The 17,200-nt window shown below is 40.8% G+C and overlaps 1 protein-coding gene across 9 annotated transcripts in view; it reads right to left on the bottom strand.

The window, feature by feature from the left end:
• The window catches only part of gramd4a (GRAM domain containing 4a), a 139,835-nt gene that overhangs the window by 7,705 nt on the left and 114,930 nt on the right, over nt 1–17,200 (bottom strand). For 5 of the 9 annotated variants that reach the window (XM_023952572.2, XM_023952571.2, XM_023952574.2 and 2 more), the window contains 6 exons: nt 11,526–11,680; nt 8,225–8,242; nt 7,306–7,450; nt 2,190–2,283; nt 1,907–1,997; nt 1,484–1,552 (listed from right to left, as the gene is read on the bottom strand). In XM_023952572.2, coding sequence (XP_023808340.1) covers nt 1,484–1,552; nt 1,907–1,997; nt 2,190–2,283; nt 7,306–7,450; nt 8,225–8,242; nt 11,526–11,680 — 572 coding nt within the window. The remainder of the gene's footprint in view (nt 1–1,483; nt 1,553–1,906; nt 1,998–2,189; nt 2,284–7,305; nt 7,451–8,224; nt 8,243–11,525; nt 11,681–17,200) is intronic. The other 4 variants (XM_078941864.1, XM_023952573.2, XM_078941866.1 and 1 more) reach the window with 1 other exon arrangement.

The raw sequence follows: 17,200 nt of genomic DNA on the forward strand, positions 1-17,200 counted from the left end.
AAGAAAGGCGCTATATAAGTATACGCCATTTACCATTTCTGGAAAACCAGCAGGACGCCGGTACTCAAGGCCTTGTGTTTGACACCCCTGCTCCAGAAGGAGTAGTAAAACGTTATCAGACGGTGAGTCGATTGTTTTATTGAGAGACTTCACCAGCAACAGTTCATGAGGGACCAGGACCCCAAGACAGGAGGTTAATGACTGACCGAGAACTTTATTGAAGTGGAAGGAACAGTTTGAGGATCTCCTAGATCCCATCAACACAACTTTGACTATAGAAACAGGGGGTGAGGGCACAGGAGAGTGATAGTCCCTTATCAAAGCTGAAGTCACAGAGGTGGAAGAAAGCACGTTGGTGGCAAAGGACCAGGGAAGTATGAGGTCTGAGTCTTAGGAATTTGATAGCATTCAATTGCAAAATTAAATGGCGGTCAGGGATTTACTCTAGACTGGCAGGCTGGGGTGGTGGTACCTTTTGTCAAGAGGGGGACCTAGAGGGTGTACTCCAACTACAGTGAAAATTTCATTACTCAGCTTTTCTGGGAAAATCTTCTGGATACTGGAGAGGAGAATTTGTGCAATAGTGAAATCTCTGATTCAGGAAAAACAGTGTGGTTTTTGTCTGTGGTAGAAAGGGAGATCAACACTACACTTCATACAGGGTTGTTGAGGGTTCGTGGGAAAAGAGTTGGATCTCATGCTTCTCAATGTTCTGTGAAAGGCGTCAGGTAATATGGAGTCTGGGGTCCATCCATTCTCTGGAATTAATTTGGTTTGGAATCTTGGTTTGATTTGCATGTTGGAATCTGACAGGAATTCCGTTTATCACTTAACAGAATTTTTATGTGGTATATTTTAGATGTCATCACAGTTATGTGAAATTAAAAAAAAATAATAACAAAATAAAGAATTACGTAGAATTAAAACCAGCAATGAAACCACAGCGCTAACTGAAAAAGTGGTATAATCCCACAGTTTATTATTTCCTATTAGATTCATTTAAAGATCGTTTTTGTTCTAAGAAAACAAGATAATCCCACCATTGTGTGAAACAGCTTCAAACGGGATTTTAGGGTGAAATTTAAGAACAAAATAATCTTCTCACAATTTGCCTTAAAACCATTTTAAGTGTAGATTGCTACAGTACAACTATGGTTCCAACCAGAAGAGGGGTGCTCATTACGTCGATCGCGATTGATCGCAGACCATCAAAAATAAATAAACCAAAATATAAATATATATTTAAAAAATAAAAAAAAGTCAGCAAATCATCACCCGTACCTTAAAATACATCACTTGATTGACATGTAAAAACCGCTAATCTGACATTCTCTGAAAAATACATCATTGTGTTTAACTACAATGGGAGCAGGGCTTCCACTGATCTTTGTTTTTTTGTTGTTAAATTTCTCTAACTTCTTCTTGAAAAGATCATTGCTTACTTCAGTCATTAAAATTTGTGTTAAAGTAAAAGAATTTGTACCTTCTGAGTAGAAGGAGTGGCTATAGAGATGCCCATCCCACTTCCTGGCAGGACTGACAACACTTTGTACTGCAGAGGAGAAGAAAATAGTGTTAGATAAGCTAACATTTCTAGCTAACGATGGAAAAATTCCAATATAAAAAAAAAGAAAAGAAAAAAAGAGTAGAAGTCTATCCATCCATCTTCCTCCGCTTATGCAGGACCGGGTCTCGGAGGCAGCAGTCTAAGCAGAGATGCCCAGACTTCCCCTTTCCCGACCACTTCCTCCAGCTCCTCTGGGGGGACCCAGAGGCGATGCCAGGCCAGCCGACAGACATAGTCTCTCCAGCGTGTCCTGGGTCTTCCCCTGAACCTCCGTCCAGAGGGACATGAGGAACACCTCCCCAGAGAGTAAGAGTAGTAGTTTCCCACAAATGAAAGTACCTTCTGAATGTCAGTGATGTCCACCAGCTTGATGACTTTATTCTTCTTAGATGAGCTGGATCTGGAGCTGGAGCTCTCAAAACACAGATAACTGACAGAGGAGAGGACAGAGTGAGATTAGAGGCGCCGGCAGCACCGGACAAACTCCATAGACGTCCTGTCAGAAACCATAAAGAAATTTGAAGGCTGCTGTTCTTAAGATAACTTCTGCCTCTGCTGATTGATGGATCTGCTCAAAGTCTTCTGTTTAATTTATTCCAGCAGACTGAAGTCAAACACTCACTTCTCTGTGACGTAGAGGACTCCGTTCCTGATGTAATCTGTGGGCATCTTCCGGTCTCTGTTGATCAGGCAGCATCTCCAGCCGTTCTCGCACACTGACAACACACACAGGACGCACTTCAGACAGGCAACACAACCAACTACCATACAGCTAAAGATTCCTATGATTGCTGAACTGGTTTACTCATCAATATTTTAAGGTTTTTGATCCTAAACAAAAATAGCATCTGTTTCAGTTACTCAGCACTGATAGATGTGAAGTCTAGACTTGTCATGATTTCTTTCCAAACCTCCAAGCATTGGGGGACCTTGGTATATGCCCTTTATAGATAGATAGATAGATAGATAGATAGAATTTATTCCAGACTCATGGTCCAATCAGTAAAAAGGAGTACACAGACCCACCATTTTTAAAAAGAAATACACAGTGTCAAGAATACACGAGCTGAGGTACAGTGTAAAGTTACAATTAATACAAAAGTTAATAAAAAGTACTTAAAAAATAAATAAATTAATTAACAAGGATAAGAATAAATACCAAGATAAAAAGATTACATATACCACACTATAAAATCTTAATTACAAAGACAAGTAAAAAGACAGTCCGGAAACGTATTGCACTAAATCTAATGTTGCTTATGGCCAAGATGAGAGTATTCTCTGAAGCGTTTAATCTGCAGATAAATTTGAACATAAGCGAGCGCATGCAAGCCCAGAGAGTGTTAATTCTGAGTGAAACGAAAAGATCACTAGCACTCGTCTTCCTTGGCTTATTTAAAAGCACTCTTAGAGCATCATTGTACGCCACCTGCAGCTTTCTCATACTGGCACTTTTATAGTTCGCCCAAAGATGAGCTGTGTACAGAGGAGTGCAAAAAGCTTTAAATAATGTCACCTTGACTCCTTCTGTACACATACCAAACTTTCGAGAAAGAGTGTTGGCCTGGCCATATACCACACGACACTGCCTGTAGATGTCGGCGTCATCTGACAAGTCCTCCGAAATGATATGCCCAAGATACTTGATCTTATTAGTACACACAAGTACAGCATTTGACAGGTAAAAATCAGGAAATTTTTGGTTTTTGTCTTCTTTTGTCCGATAGATCATAATCAGACTTTTTTGTGCATTAAAAATGATGTCATTATCAAGCCCATAGGCTGAACAGATGTTAAGCAATTGTTGAAGACCAGCAGTACTCGGACTCAACACAACTATATCGTCAGCATACATCAAATGGTTGATAATTAGATCTCCAGCCACACAGCCAGTGCGACAGGAATTAAGTTTAAGAGACAATTCATCCAAATATAAATTAAACAGAATAGGAGAGAGAATGCCCCCTTGCCTCACCCCGTTGGTGGATTTAAAAGGTTCTGACACCTGGTTTCCCCATTTAACCTGTATTGTTTGTTGAGCATACCAATACGCCAGAATACGTACAACACATTTGGGTACACCTCTCTTCGTCAGTTTCATAAATAATTTCTTATGATTTACCCTGTCAAATGCTTTAGAGGCATCTAAAAAACACAGAAAAACAGAGGAATTTAGACTCCTATATTTGTAAATCATTTCTTTAAGAGCATATATACACATGTCTAGGCCTGCACAATATACCGCAAATTTATCGTTATCGCAATATCCAGCTCTGCAATATGCATATCGCGAAAGACGGTGAATATCGCAATAAATGATAAACCCAAAATGTGTTAAAACAATCTTATGGCAGCTTGAAGCATTTAACGCATTAAATAAATCCCTTTGTGTTTTGACCAATCAGATGGACGCCTTCCCATTGTTTACCAATCAGATGGAGGCCTATTATGTTAGATGTTTGTCACATATGTCAATGAGGGTCATTTGGAGTATAATTTTCAAACTGTCGCAATGAAATGGGAATGATGTTTTTGGTTATTTTTCTATTTGTTTATATACCGCAAATTATATCGTTATCGCCATATTGATCATTTATATCGCATATCGCAAGTTTTCCTCATATCGTGCAGCCCTACACATGTCAGTACCAAGCTTTTCTTTAAACCCAAATTGATTGTGAGTCGTTTTCACAAACTCTGTAATCATGTCCAGCAGGATTATCTCAAAGAGTTTAGATAGTATACTAGCCAAAGCAATTGGTCTGTAGTTTTCAGTGCAACCAATCTTTCCAGCTTTGTTTTTTATCACTGGTACCAACATTACAGCTATCATAGAGTCTGGTAAAAATCCATGAACAAGAAAAGCTGTAAAACACATGGCAAGTAGTGGAGTTACCCTTGTACTGGCAAACTTCACATGCTCAGAAGATTTGGTGAACATTATGTGTTGTGATTATACCAGTGGTATCAGCATCATTGGCAACATACATATCACTCTGGACACAGTTAAATATTCTTATGTAGTGTTGTCGCCATAGCTCTAAAATATTTTCAGTGCCAGAGGCCCCGTCTACCACACATGGAATTGTTTTTATGCCAGCAGTATTAACTTTCACTTCTTTCCAGAAGTTTCGACTGTTGTGACAAAATAGATTCCTAGCCATAAAAGAGCGTATACCAAAAAGTCACAAAATCAACTTTTTGAACTTTTAAGTGTATTATAATGTTCATTCCTCACAAAAACAAACCCAAAGCAGTATTTAGATCGATACCCACGTTTCTGATTATTCCTCTAAAAACTTGCCCTCTGAGCACTGGCCCCTCCCAGCCCATGAAAACGAGCGGGTCCTAAGGAAGTGACGTAGACTAATGAAGAGTCTATGCTTCCAGCTCCGCCCCCAGGCTAACAGACACACCCACTTTCTCTGCAGAGCCAACAGTGCTGAGCAAAACACTTTCATTTTAAATGCACAGTACCATATATCTTCCAATTGTTTCCTGTTGAACAGGGTCTAACAGGTGCTCATTACTTTAGAGCAGTGCTTCTCAATTATTTTCTGCCACGCCCCCCTTAGGAAAAAGAAAATGTTTCACGCCCCCCCTGAACCCCCCCTCTCACACTCACACACACTTGCGCGGTGACAGTATATTAGGTTAGTATCTATAAAATTTGTGTAAGTCTACCTTAAATTGTATCTTTTAACATTAACAAAAGAGAAAAAGAACTATAAATCCACTTTCAACAAATATTAACTTTATTTAGCCACAGAAACCCTCTTATAGTCTAAAACAGAAAAGAAACTTAAAGTGCCTGAAATAAAAAAAAAGTCTGTCAGTCATTATTTAAACTAGAAACATTTTGACCAACTGAAGCATTTGATGCTGAGAAAAATAATTCAATTCATAAATAATATTGAGTGTAAATTGATCTGAAACATGAACACAGCAGCACCAATATATTTAATATTTTTAGTCTGAAGAAATAGATAAAAACATTGTTCTGATATTTTTTTTCTAAATGATGATTGTTTATTCATGATCTCATAAAGTGCAGCTGTTTTCATGCATTACCTGCTGTCTTTTTGTCTGTCTGACACCAACTAACCACAGGCAGACACAGAAAACATGGATGGAAAATAAAGACGTCATCAAAATGTCTACAATAGTTCATAAAGAATGACTTTTTAGCACGAGCTGAGGCATCTAAAGGCACAAGATGATCCAGGTGTTGAGCAACAGGCAGCTCTAGCAGTGATCCGCGTGCCCCGATTCACCTGGAAGACAGAGCCCACCCCACCCCTCCCCTTTGGTTCTCACTCGCGCAGCCGCGTGTGACAGGAGACAGGACCGCACAGCTGCAGGGACGGGGATTCACGGTTTCAGGCTGTTACAAACTCTGATAGAACACATTATAGGAACCGAATAGTGGACCAGATTTTTTTCCAAGCTCTGAGCCACTGTCACCGCAGCCCCCACGTTAAATTTGCGCACCGGACAATTGCCCGTATTACCTGTACCTAAAACCGCCACCACCGCGCGCGCCCCTGGCATCGCCCCACTATTTGAGAAGCACTGCTTTAGCGGCTGGTCTCTAATAGTGACCGGAGCTCCTTTAAGACATCCCCTCTCACTCCCCCGGTATGTGCAGCCAGGAAAATGATTCATGAGAAGCAATCATAACATTTGACAATGTTCTCATCATTTCAATCAATCCCGAAATATTCATCTGGTATGGCACGCATGTCCTAGGTTCAGAACCCTGTTTCGACCAGCTGGAGCCTGATGCTGGTCCAGCAATAAACACATCCAGACAGAAAATTTGTGGAGCAGATTTTAAACGAGACGATCAAATGACCTCTGCGATAAATCCACTTAAAGCTGAAGTAAAGATACATTTATGTTTTCATTGGTTACAATTTTTTTTATAAATGATAATCAGGATCCTCTAGTCTGACTTTCCCCACGAGTCTTAACAAGAAAGACAGAAAAGAGCAGATCACATCTTTCCTGTTTGGACATTCTGCTCGTAGAACACCAGTTTTTTTGAAGTATTTTATTTTTTGTTTGTCATCTCTGTAACCTCCAGTCTGAGGTTTAAATAATCTCACATGAAGCTGCTCTAGATGAGTGATTCTGTTAAAACAGACTAGTCAGTTTGGAGGTTTGTCTTCCAGGGAAAACATCCTGAACATTTTTTGCAGCTAGCAGGTGTGATGATAACATTTGAGTGTGTGTGTGAACAGGCCCCGCCCTTTTTGTACTACATTTAAACCTTACCGTAAAGATAAACAACCAGTAAACCTGTCTGCTCTATGCTGCTTCATGGTCTTACCTCCCCCCTCTCACTATCACCCCCCCCCTCTCTCTAGCGTCCCTCTCTCTTCTTCCCTTCTTTCCTTTTCCAAACATGGTTGAAATGAATAAAGTTTGGCCTCAATTACAAAAGGGGTTTGTTCAGACATACCTTTGGTTTGTCTGAAGATTAATAACCCCTCTTGTTAAAGTAAAATATGTCCAACACAAGAGGCCCTCAGCTCTCATCTGTCTGCCCAGCTGTTGGACAGGACAAGTTAAAAAAAAAATAAAAATAAAATAAACATCCTGTGGGCCTTCATGACTTCTGTCTTAATTCGCTCCTCAAACAGATTGAAACAGCTGTGTTTGCTCCAAAAGTGTGTTGAATTTGGAGGCCATGGAAGATACTGAACATCTGTAATGACCATAACCCTAACCCTCACCCGCTAGAGGGCGCTCTGACTCTGGGAGGTTGAAAACCTCGTGGAAGGCTCCCTTCTTGGTGCTGTGAGTGCGTCCCATATCGTCCTCCCTGCTGAGCCCGCTGGGAATGGTAGCGAGGCTGCTGCGGGACACCACCGGTTGAACCTGGAAGAGACGACAAGGGGGGCGGGACCACAGGGGCGGGGGCACAGGGGGAGGGGCGGGGCAGATAGAAGTAGGAAAAAGATACAGAAGTACAACAGGATGAACAGAGAGAAGAAATGGCACAAAGAGACAAAGTGTGATGAGAGAAACAGGAAGGGAAAACGGGAGGACAGAGAGGGGAGGCGGTTCTGGTTACTACGGCAACCACCGCACGCAGTTCTTGGTAGAAACGCATCCGTTAAACTCTGACAAGAAGTTCTGTCTCTTTCTCTCCTTTGATGGCGTGCACTTCGCTGCATAAAGCTCAGGTGAGACGTGCAAAGCTGAGTGGGCGTTCCATTCGCTCAGCATCCAAGGCGGGACCAGAAACACGGGTTAGTTCATAGAAACCATCATCCGTCTGAACATACATGTCCACCCACAGAAACACGGTCCAAGGTGCTCAACTCACAGCAGTTTAACTCTGGTGATCATTAGTAGGTGTTATGGGGAAGGGGGGTTTGGATGGACTAACATGGAACCAGCTGGTCTAAATGCACCCTAAGCTACACAGTTAGCACACGGCTAATTCTCAGAGAATCCGTCGCCATGGAGCCAAAATGTCAACACTTTTGATATTTTGTAGAGAAGAAATGAGTGTTCAGACACTTTGAACAGATTGGTTGACATTTTGGTCCATTTTATTCACAGGTTCTAAAGGCCAGGCCTGAGATGCATCACACACACACCCACACCCAGGAGAGGAACCAAAGGGAAGCACTCTAGAGCCCCTACCTTCTCAATGCAGGACAGCTGAGAGAAAGAAAGGACAGAGGACATCTGTGACTGCAGCCACAGCCAGGACACACATGCTCAAACCTTCCAGCGCACAGACACGTGGTGTGTCCGGCACAGACGGGATGACTTGTAATGCATTATTGAAGAGGATCTTTATGGGCAGTGATAATTTATTTATGCTGCCCCTTTGTTCAGTGCAGGGGGGCAGTGGGAGGTGGACGACAGCAAACCTGCAGCTGATGGAAGATCTGACCAAACCTGACTAGCCCACCCTCCGGTCATCCTTTAACCACGGTGGGGCCAAAAAGTATTTAGTCAGCCACTAACTGTTCCTCAACTATGACACAAAAAATGAGAAAAAAAATCCAGAAAATTACATTGTCTGATTGAATAATTTATTTGTAAATTATGGTGGAAAATAAATATTTGGTCAATCACAAAATTTCAACTCAATACTTAATATAATCTGTTATATAATCTTTGGTATTGAGAGCAAGCAAATGTTTTCTGTAAAATCTCTGTAAAAAATTTCTGTAAATCTTCACAAGGTTTTCACAAACTGTTTCTGGTGTTTTGGTCCATTCCTCCATGCAGATCTCCTCTAGAGCAGTGATGTTTTGGTCCATTCCTCCATGCAGATCTCCTCTAGAGCAGTGATGTTTTGGTCCATTATTCCCTGCAGATCTCCTCTAGAGCAGTGATGTTTTGGTCCATTCCTCCCTGCAGATCTCCTCTAGAGCAGTGATGTTTTGGTCCATTCCTCCATGCAGATCTCCTCTAGAGCAGTGATGTTTTGGCCCATTCCTGCATGCAGATCTCCTCTAGAGCAGTGATGTTTTGGCCCATTCCTCCATGCAGATCTCCTCTAGAGCAGTGATGTTTTGGTCCATTCCTCCATGCAGATCTCCTCTAGAGCAGTGATGTTTTGGTCCATTCCTCCCTGCAGATCTCCTCTAGAGCAGTGATGTTTTGGTCCATTATTCCCTGCAGATCTCCTCTAGAGCAGTGTTGTTTTGGTCCATTCCTCCCTGCAGATCTCCTCTAGAGCAGTGATGTTTTGGTCCATTCCTCCCTGCAGATCTCCTCTAGAGCAGTGTTGTTTTGGTCCATTCCTCCCTGCAGATCTCCTCTAGAGCAGTGATGTTTTGGTCCATTCCTCCATGCAGATCTCCTCTAGAGCAGTGATGTTTTGGTCCATTCCTGCATGCAGATCTCCTCTAGAGCAGTGATGTTTTGGTCAATTCCTCCATGCAGATCTCTAGAGCAGTGATGTTTTAGGGCTGTCATTTCAACTCCCTCCAAAGATTTTCTATGGGGTTGAGATCTGGAGACTGGTTAGGCCACTCCAGGACCTTAAAATGCTTCTTATGAAGCCCCTCCTTTGTTACCAGGGTAACATGTGTTTGGGAAGGTTGTCATGCTGAAAGACACAGCCATGTTTCATCTTCAGTGCTGATGGAAGGAGGTTTTCATTCCAAATCTGCCCATACATGGCTCCAATCATTCTTTCCTTTACATGGATCAGTCGTCCTGGTCTCTCTCCTGAAAAACAGCCCCACAGCATGATGCTTCCACCCCCATGCTTTACAGTAGGCCTGGAGTTCTTTGGATGCAGCTCAGCATTCTTTCTCCTCCAACCAGTAGAGTTCTTACCAAAAAGTTCTACTGTGGTTTCATCTGATCATAGGACATTCTCCCAATCCTCTTCTGGATCCTCCAAATGCTCTCTAGCAGACTGTAGACGGTTCTGCACATGTACTGGCTTTAGCAGGGGGACACGTCTGGCCCTGCAGGGTTTGAGTCCCTGGTGGTGTAGTGTGTTACTGATGGTAGCCTTTGTTACTTTGGTCCCAGCTCTCTGCAGGTCATTCACTAGGTCCACCATGGGATTCTGGGATTTTTGCTCACCGTTCTTGAGATCATTCTGACCCCACGGGGTGAGATCTTGGGGGGAGCCCCAGATGGAGGGAGGTTCTCAGTGGTCTTGTATGTCTTCCATGTTCTAATAGTTGATTTCTTCACTCCAAGCTGCTTACCTGTAGCAGATTCAGTTTTCCAGCCTGGTGCAGGTCAACAATCTGGTTTCTGGTGTCCTTAGACAGCTCTCTGGTCTCCACAGTGGAGTTTGGAGTGTGACCGTCTGAGGTTGTGGACAGATGTCTTTTCTATACATAACCAGTTCCAATCGGTGACATTAATACAGGTAACAGTGGAGGACAGAGGATCCTCTACAGAAGAAGTTACAGGTCTGTGAGAGACAGAACTCTAGCTTGTTTGTTTATTGACCAAATATCCATTTTACACCATTTACAAATAAATTCTTTAAAAAAAAAATCAGAAAATGTGATATTCTGGATTCTTGGCATATTGTGTTCCTCATTGTTGAGGTTTACCGATGATGAACATGCCTCTCATCTTTTTAAGTTGGAGAACTTAAACAATTGGTGGCTGACAAAACCATTTTTTGACCCTCTGTAACTTGTTTTCTAACATTGTATTAAATTGTTTTTTGTGTTAATGCTTTAAATTTCTTCGGCAACAAAAATAAACATAAATGCTTTTTTCTGCAGGTATACAAAAAAAGAAAAGAAAAGAAAAGAAAACGTAAATATTTGACCACCTTTAGCTGGACAGCCCATAGTTTCAAATTTGGCCACGTTTTTTTCTTTAGACTTTTTTATTTCATTTTTTTATTGTATTTAAAAAAAAAATATATATATATATATATATATATAAAAATTTATTTAGCAGCTGCCAAATGCTGCTACAAAAAAAGTCAGTCAGTTAACTTTAAAAAGCCAAGAAGAACATTGTTCTATGGTTCCTCCAGGGTTTAAATCTGTTATAATCAAGAATTTTAAAACTATTTTTAAACTAATGCGTTCCGAAATATGGCATCTATTTGGGATCCTAACTCCTAAAAAACTATCAATTTGTTCAAAAACCTATTGTATTTTTCTAAACTAAGTCAAAGAAGTGATACAAAATAAATTTTAAGGAGTATTTGATGATTTTTCTAATAAAAACAGCAGCAACCTTTGATTCTGATTATTATGTAAAAAATGTTAGGGCTACAATAATGTCGCTATCTGGTGGACACTAATAAAAGTACAAGTTAAGTACCAGTACTTTGCTGCTTCATTTTGATGACCGTCTTTTTCTAAAAATTAAGAAAAATGCATTCAACATCATTTAAATGGTTTTAAAAACAGATCTTACATTAACCTTATAGCATTGACGTGGTGTGAATTTTCCTGCATCAACAGTTGGTATAGCAGAAAAGAGAAGGTGTTCTTACCCGACGGGAAACGGTGGCGTTAGTCCTCTCTTTCAGCTGTGGGTCAGTGGGAAGGCTGTTCCACACGATGTAAGGTGTGTCATATTTGTCTCGGAGCTTCGGGCAGCTTTTAAACATGAAGTCTATGATGAAGAACTTGATTCCAGCGTACACACCTGAGCGTGAGAATAAGAGAAAAGAAGAAGTGAAAAAAGTGCCAACAAGACAGATTATCAACAAAAATTCCCCCAATAACTTTGAAATGCTTCAGGAGGTACCTTTGTAGTTTTTGGAATTCTCTGATGTAAAAAAAACTCATCAAGCTAAAGCAAACATTTTTGTCAGGAACATCTTCCATTATTCCAAAGATATGTAGTGATTACAAAAATATCATAATCAATCAAACTTTATTAAAAAGTGCTTTTCATACAACTGCGCAACTCGAAGTGGTTGTTATGTGCTGCTGCATCCCAACACTCTGCTCACCTGGCAGGTGAAGCCAATGGTCTTGATCAGCACCTGCCAGGTATTTAAGACAGGAGAGGCAATCCAGAGAGAAGAGAGCAGGAGGCTGAGGAGCAGTTGGTTTGAGTTGGAGCTGTGCTGGTTGGTTTTCATTTTCTCTTGATTCCTTCTTGGTCCTCAGCAGTCTTATACTGCTGGGTTTTGTTATTTTAGTTTGGGGTTGGACCTTGGTAGTCCTTATTTGCGGGCTTTTTTTAATTTATTTTTAATAGTTAGATTCTGTTAGGCAGCCTTAGCAGGGAGCTGCTGACTCCAACGGTCAACGTGGCTGGGTCAGTTGTCTCCCTGAATTATTTTCTGTTTGGCAAAGGCTCCAATCCCTCGGTTTTGTCTTTTTTTGGGACCAGCACAGTAATTATTTCTTTTTGTTTTACAGGACACAGGTTATTTCTACCACTTAATAAACTGTGTTCTTAACTTATTTGGTGTCCATCATCCATATGTTTTGGCCCCTTTGTGATTTTCCCCTAGACTGGGACAGGTTTGCCTGTCGGGGCCGTAACAGTGGTTTAACATTTAAAACAAAAAAAACACAGATTATAATACCCCCCCCCCCCCCTTTACCTCTTCCACTCCCCTCCATTAAAAACATACGACCCCTTGACCCCACACAATGAATACTTATGAAAGTAACTTCTAAAAGAAACTTCAGGCCTGGCTCTGCTGTGAGGAAACAGTATTTGGGAATCTCTTCATACCAGGAGCAGCTCGGATGTAGGAAAATCACCAGTGCCCCCCCCCCCCCCCCCCCCCCCCCCCCCACACCGGGACGGCAAAGGGGCCTACTTCACAGCCGTGAGGCTTTAAAGTTAAACTCCAGCTGCCCAAAAAAGGGCAACAACCACCGACCAAGCCGACAAGCCCTGATAGAAAAGATCCCCACGAGAAACACTGTGGCTAAAATCATGACAAGATGCTAAAATTAAAGACATAAGATGTATATAAAAACATAAAATTGAGAATAAGATTGAATGAATAAAATATATAATAAAACTAACAGAATAAATAAGCAGATAAGATAAACTAAAATCCAAATTAAAAAGGTGGGTCTTTTGTTATGCAAATTGTATTTAAGTATCAAAAAGATAAAATTCTTTGTTTTTCAATTAACTTCTGGATGATGTGACTTGATATTGTGTTCTATTAAGTAGGGGTGTTGGAAAAAAAATCCTTTCTGCGATACATGGCGATAGTTCATTTGGCGATTCTTTTTTTTTTGTAATTCAAGTATTTTATTGAGTTTTCACAGTTTACATGTACAACAAACCCCCCTAATAAAAACAAAAAACACCAAAATAAAAATAAAAACAGAACATAAACATAAACAAGTGAGGATTACCGATAACAGTTTGCCATACATAGTGTATTAACGTGTCATCATTAAGGCATCATTGATAGATAAAGATAAAAGCTGTCCCATTTTTCAGCCACATATATATTTTTGCAACTCACTTTTCCTAACATCTTTTCACAGGCGCTATTTTCTATAATTTTTTCTTTCCACATTTTTAGCGTTGGGATTTGGGGTTCTTTCCATAATTTCAAAATAAGACGAGCACATGTCACCAGTCCAGTATTCAATACTCTGAAAGTAGTTTTGCTTAGTAGCGGCACCTCTTTTCTATCCCCTAAGAGACATAGTCTTGGAGATTTGTGAAGTTCACATGCTATCCAGCCCTGTATGCATTCCAACACTTTACTCCAAAATGTAGAAATAAGTGAGCACTCCCATATTGCATGAATAAAGGTACCTCTCTCCTTATGACACTTCCAACACAGATCATTTTCACTGATTCCCATCACATGAAGTCTAGATGGAGTGTGGTAGTACCTGTTAAGTATTTTACATTGAATAAATTTGCCTCTGGCTTCCCTGATGTAAATTCCATTGTCAGAAAGAATTGTTTGCCATGAATCATCATCAATTGTACAACACAGGTCTCTTTCCCATATTGTTTTAAGTCATTTGCTTGTGTTTTTTTTTAGCCCATGGGCAGATTTTATACCATTTGAATGCCTTGCTTAGCAATGTGGGTAGTCGTAGAAAGTTTTCTATTGGATTTCCATCTTGCGACAACCCAACTTTCCCTTTCAAGCAAGTTGTAAATACCTCCAAAAGTTGCCATGTCCTTCCAAATTATATTTCATCTTAATGTCATCATATGACATGAAAATATCCCCTTGGAATAAATCGCCACTTGTTCTAATACCTTTTTGCAACCACTGTGCCCAATAGATAGATTGTTTACCAATCTTAATTTTAATGTTGTGCCATAAAGATGCATACTTTTGAAGTTGTGGAGAGAGCTTACACTTTTTATGCATCTCTAACCATACCATCTTTGAGAATTCCAAGATTGGGTTATTGGTCTTGCTTCGCCGTTCACCTGGCTTTTGCACTAATATCTCCATCGGTGTATATGGGAACGTAATGCCCCGTTCTACTAGGACCCAGTCTGCGTCCAACTCTCTACCAACCCAGTGCTTTGTCAGTCTTGACATCTCAAAGGAGATGCTGTAGTGTTCTATATTAGGTAGAGCTAATCCGCCATCTTTTTTTGGTTGGCAGAGCCAAAGAAAATCTTTAATCATTTTATTATATCTTAGTAGCATTTGTTTTGGGATGCTCATTGGTAACATTCCAGTGTAGTAATTAATTAGCGGGGCCACAGCCATTTTTATTGTATTAACCTTACCCCATAACGTCAAGTTTAACTTACTCCACTTATCTAAATTAGTTTTAGTTTTGGTGAGTAATTTTTCCATATTATCTGCCATAATGTCAAGAATACTTGGGTTCAGATCAATACCTAAATATTTCATCCCTTTATCTACCCATCTGCAGTTAAAACCAGACAGCAAGTTTGGGGTGCAAGTTTGAGATACTGGCATTGCCTCTGATTTGTGCCAATTTATTTTATACCCAAAAAGTTTGGAGTATTCATTAATAACCTCTAGTAGAGTTGGTATGGAGTTAGCGGGGTCTTGGTTCAGTATTAGAATATCATCCGCATACAGAAATAGTTTATGGTCCCTATCCCCTCCATATACGCCCTTAATTCTAGAATCTTCCCTGATTTGGATAGCCAGGGGTTCCAAAAATATTGTGAGTAAGAGCGGGCTGAGACTGCATCCCCGACGGGTTGATCTAGAGATATCAAAAAAAGGAGATAGTACCCCATTTGTGAAAACTGCAGCTTTTGGTCCCGAGTATAATGTCTTGATCCACCGGCAAACGTCTCCAAATCCAAATCTTGTTAGTACTGTAAACAAAAATTTCCCAACCCTATCGAAAGCCTTTTGGGCATCAAGGGATATTGCGACTACAGGGTTGGAGCTAGGTTTATTCATCCATAGAAGATGTAGTAATCTCCTCATGTTATCAGCTGACAGTCTATTTTTGACAAAACCAACTTGATCTTGACTTGAGCTTTACCGTCTTTTCACCCTTCTCATAGATAGTTTCTTTTGAGCCGAAAAAGTGCATATTCAGCCTTTTTGTTATATGTTTCATGGAGGTTAGATTTCAGTTTACAAATTTCTTTAAATTTACTTTCATTATGGTTTTGTGCTAGCTGTTTTTCCCACTTCTTTTATTCCTTTTTTCTCCCTGCTCTCTCTTGCTTTTTTAGAGCTATAGCCCAGACATTTTCCTCTCATGAATGCCTTAAGAGCATCCCATACCGTGGCCATCCTGTCAGTTGATCCAATATTTACATCTAAAAAACATTTGATTTCCTCTTTCAATGATGCTACAAACTGTTCATCCAGCAGGATACCCAAGTTTAGTCTCCATCTACCACGCTTAATTTTACCCATTTGTAAATGAATGTGTAGTTCCACTGGTGCATGATCAGTGAGGGCAATAACACCTATTTCACAATTGGTAACTAGTTCAGTGCTTGAGTTTGAGATAAGAAAATAATCAATTCGAGAATAAGATTTGTGGGAGTGTGAGTAGAATGTATATTCCCTTTCCAAGGGGTGTACAAGTCTCCAGACATCTACCAACCCAATTTCCTCTTTAAGAGAATTTAATGCCAACCCTTTTCTGGTGTTGGACTTAACATTGTTAGTACTTTTATCTAGAAAATCATCGGACACCTGGTTAAAGTCCCCACCTATTAATATATGTCCTTCTAAATTACTCACCATCTTATTAATCTTGTAAATAAAGTCAGGTTCATCCCCATTTGGGGCATACACATTCACCAAAACAACCTTAATCCCATTAATAAGGGCCTGAATGCATAGCAGTCGTCCATCATCATCCTGAAGCTTCTTCTTTCTCTTTTGGCTTTTCCCATCAGGGGTCGCCACAGCGAATCATCCTTTTTCACCTCACTCTATCATGAACATCTTCTACCCTAACATTAGCCAACTTCATGTCCTCTGTTAAGACATCCATATATCTCCTCTTTGGCCGTCCTCTTGCCCTCCGGCCAGGCAGCTCCATCTCCAACATCCTTCTACCAATATATCCACTATCCCTCCTCTGAACATGTCCAAACCATCTCAGTCTGGCTTCTCTGACTTTGTCGCTAACACAGGCAAAATGAGCCGTCCCTCTGATGTACTCGTTCCTTATCCTATCTAACCTGGTCACTCCTAAGGAGAAACTCAACATCTTCATCTCCACTACCTCCATATCAGCCTCTTGTCTCTGTCTCACTTCTACCGTCTCTAACCCATAGAGCAGAGCTGGTCTCACCACTGTCTTGTACACCTTTCCTTTGAGTCTTGCTGACACTCTTCTGTCACACAACACTCCTGACACTTTCCTCCACCCGCTCCAACCTGCCTGCACTCGCCTCTTCACCTCTTTTCCACACTCCCCATCACACTGAACTGTTGACCCCAAGTACTTAAACCTTCTTCAGCTCAGCCCCCTGTAACCTAACACTTCTACCTTGATCCCTCTCGTTCAGACACATGTATTCTGTCTTACTACAACTGACCTTCATGCCTCTTCTTTCCAGAGCAAACCTCCACCTCTCTAGCTGTTCCTCCACCTGCTCGTTACTCTCACTGCAAATTACAATGTCATCCGCAAACATCATTGTCCAGGGAGATTCCTGTCTTACCTCGTCTGTCAGCCTTTCCATCAGCATAGCAAACAAAAAGGGACTCAAAGCTGATCCTTGGTGTAGTCCCACCTCCACCTTGAACTC

This window comes from Oryzias latipes, chromosome 23 (genome assembly GCF_053564925.1).
Source record: "Oryzias latipes strain Hd-rR chromosome 23, Olatipes_Hd-rR_3.1".
Classification (NCBI taxonomy): Eukaryota; Metazoa; Chordata; class Actinopteri; order Beloniformes; family Adrianichthyidae; genus Oryzias; species Oryzias latipes.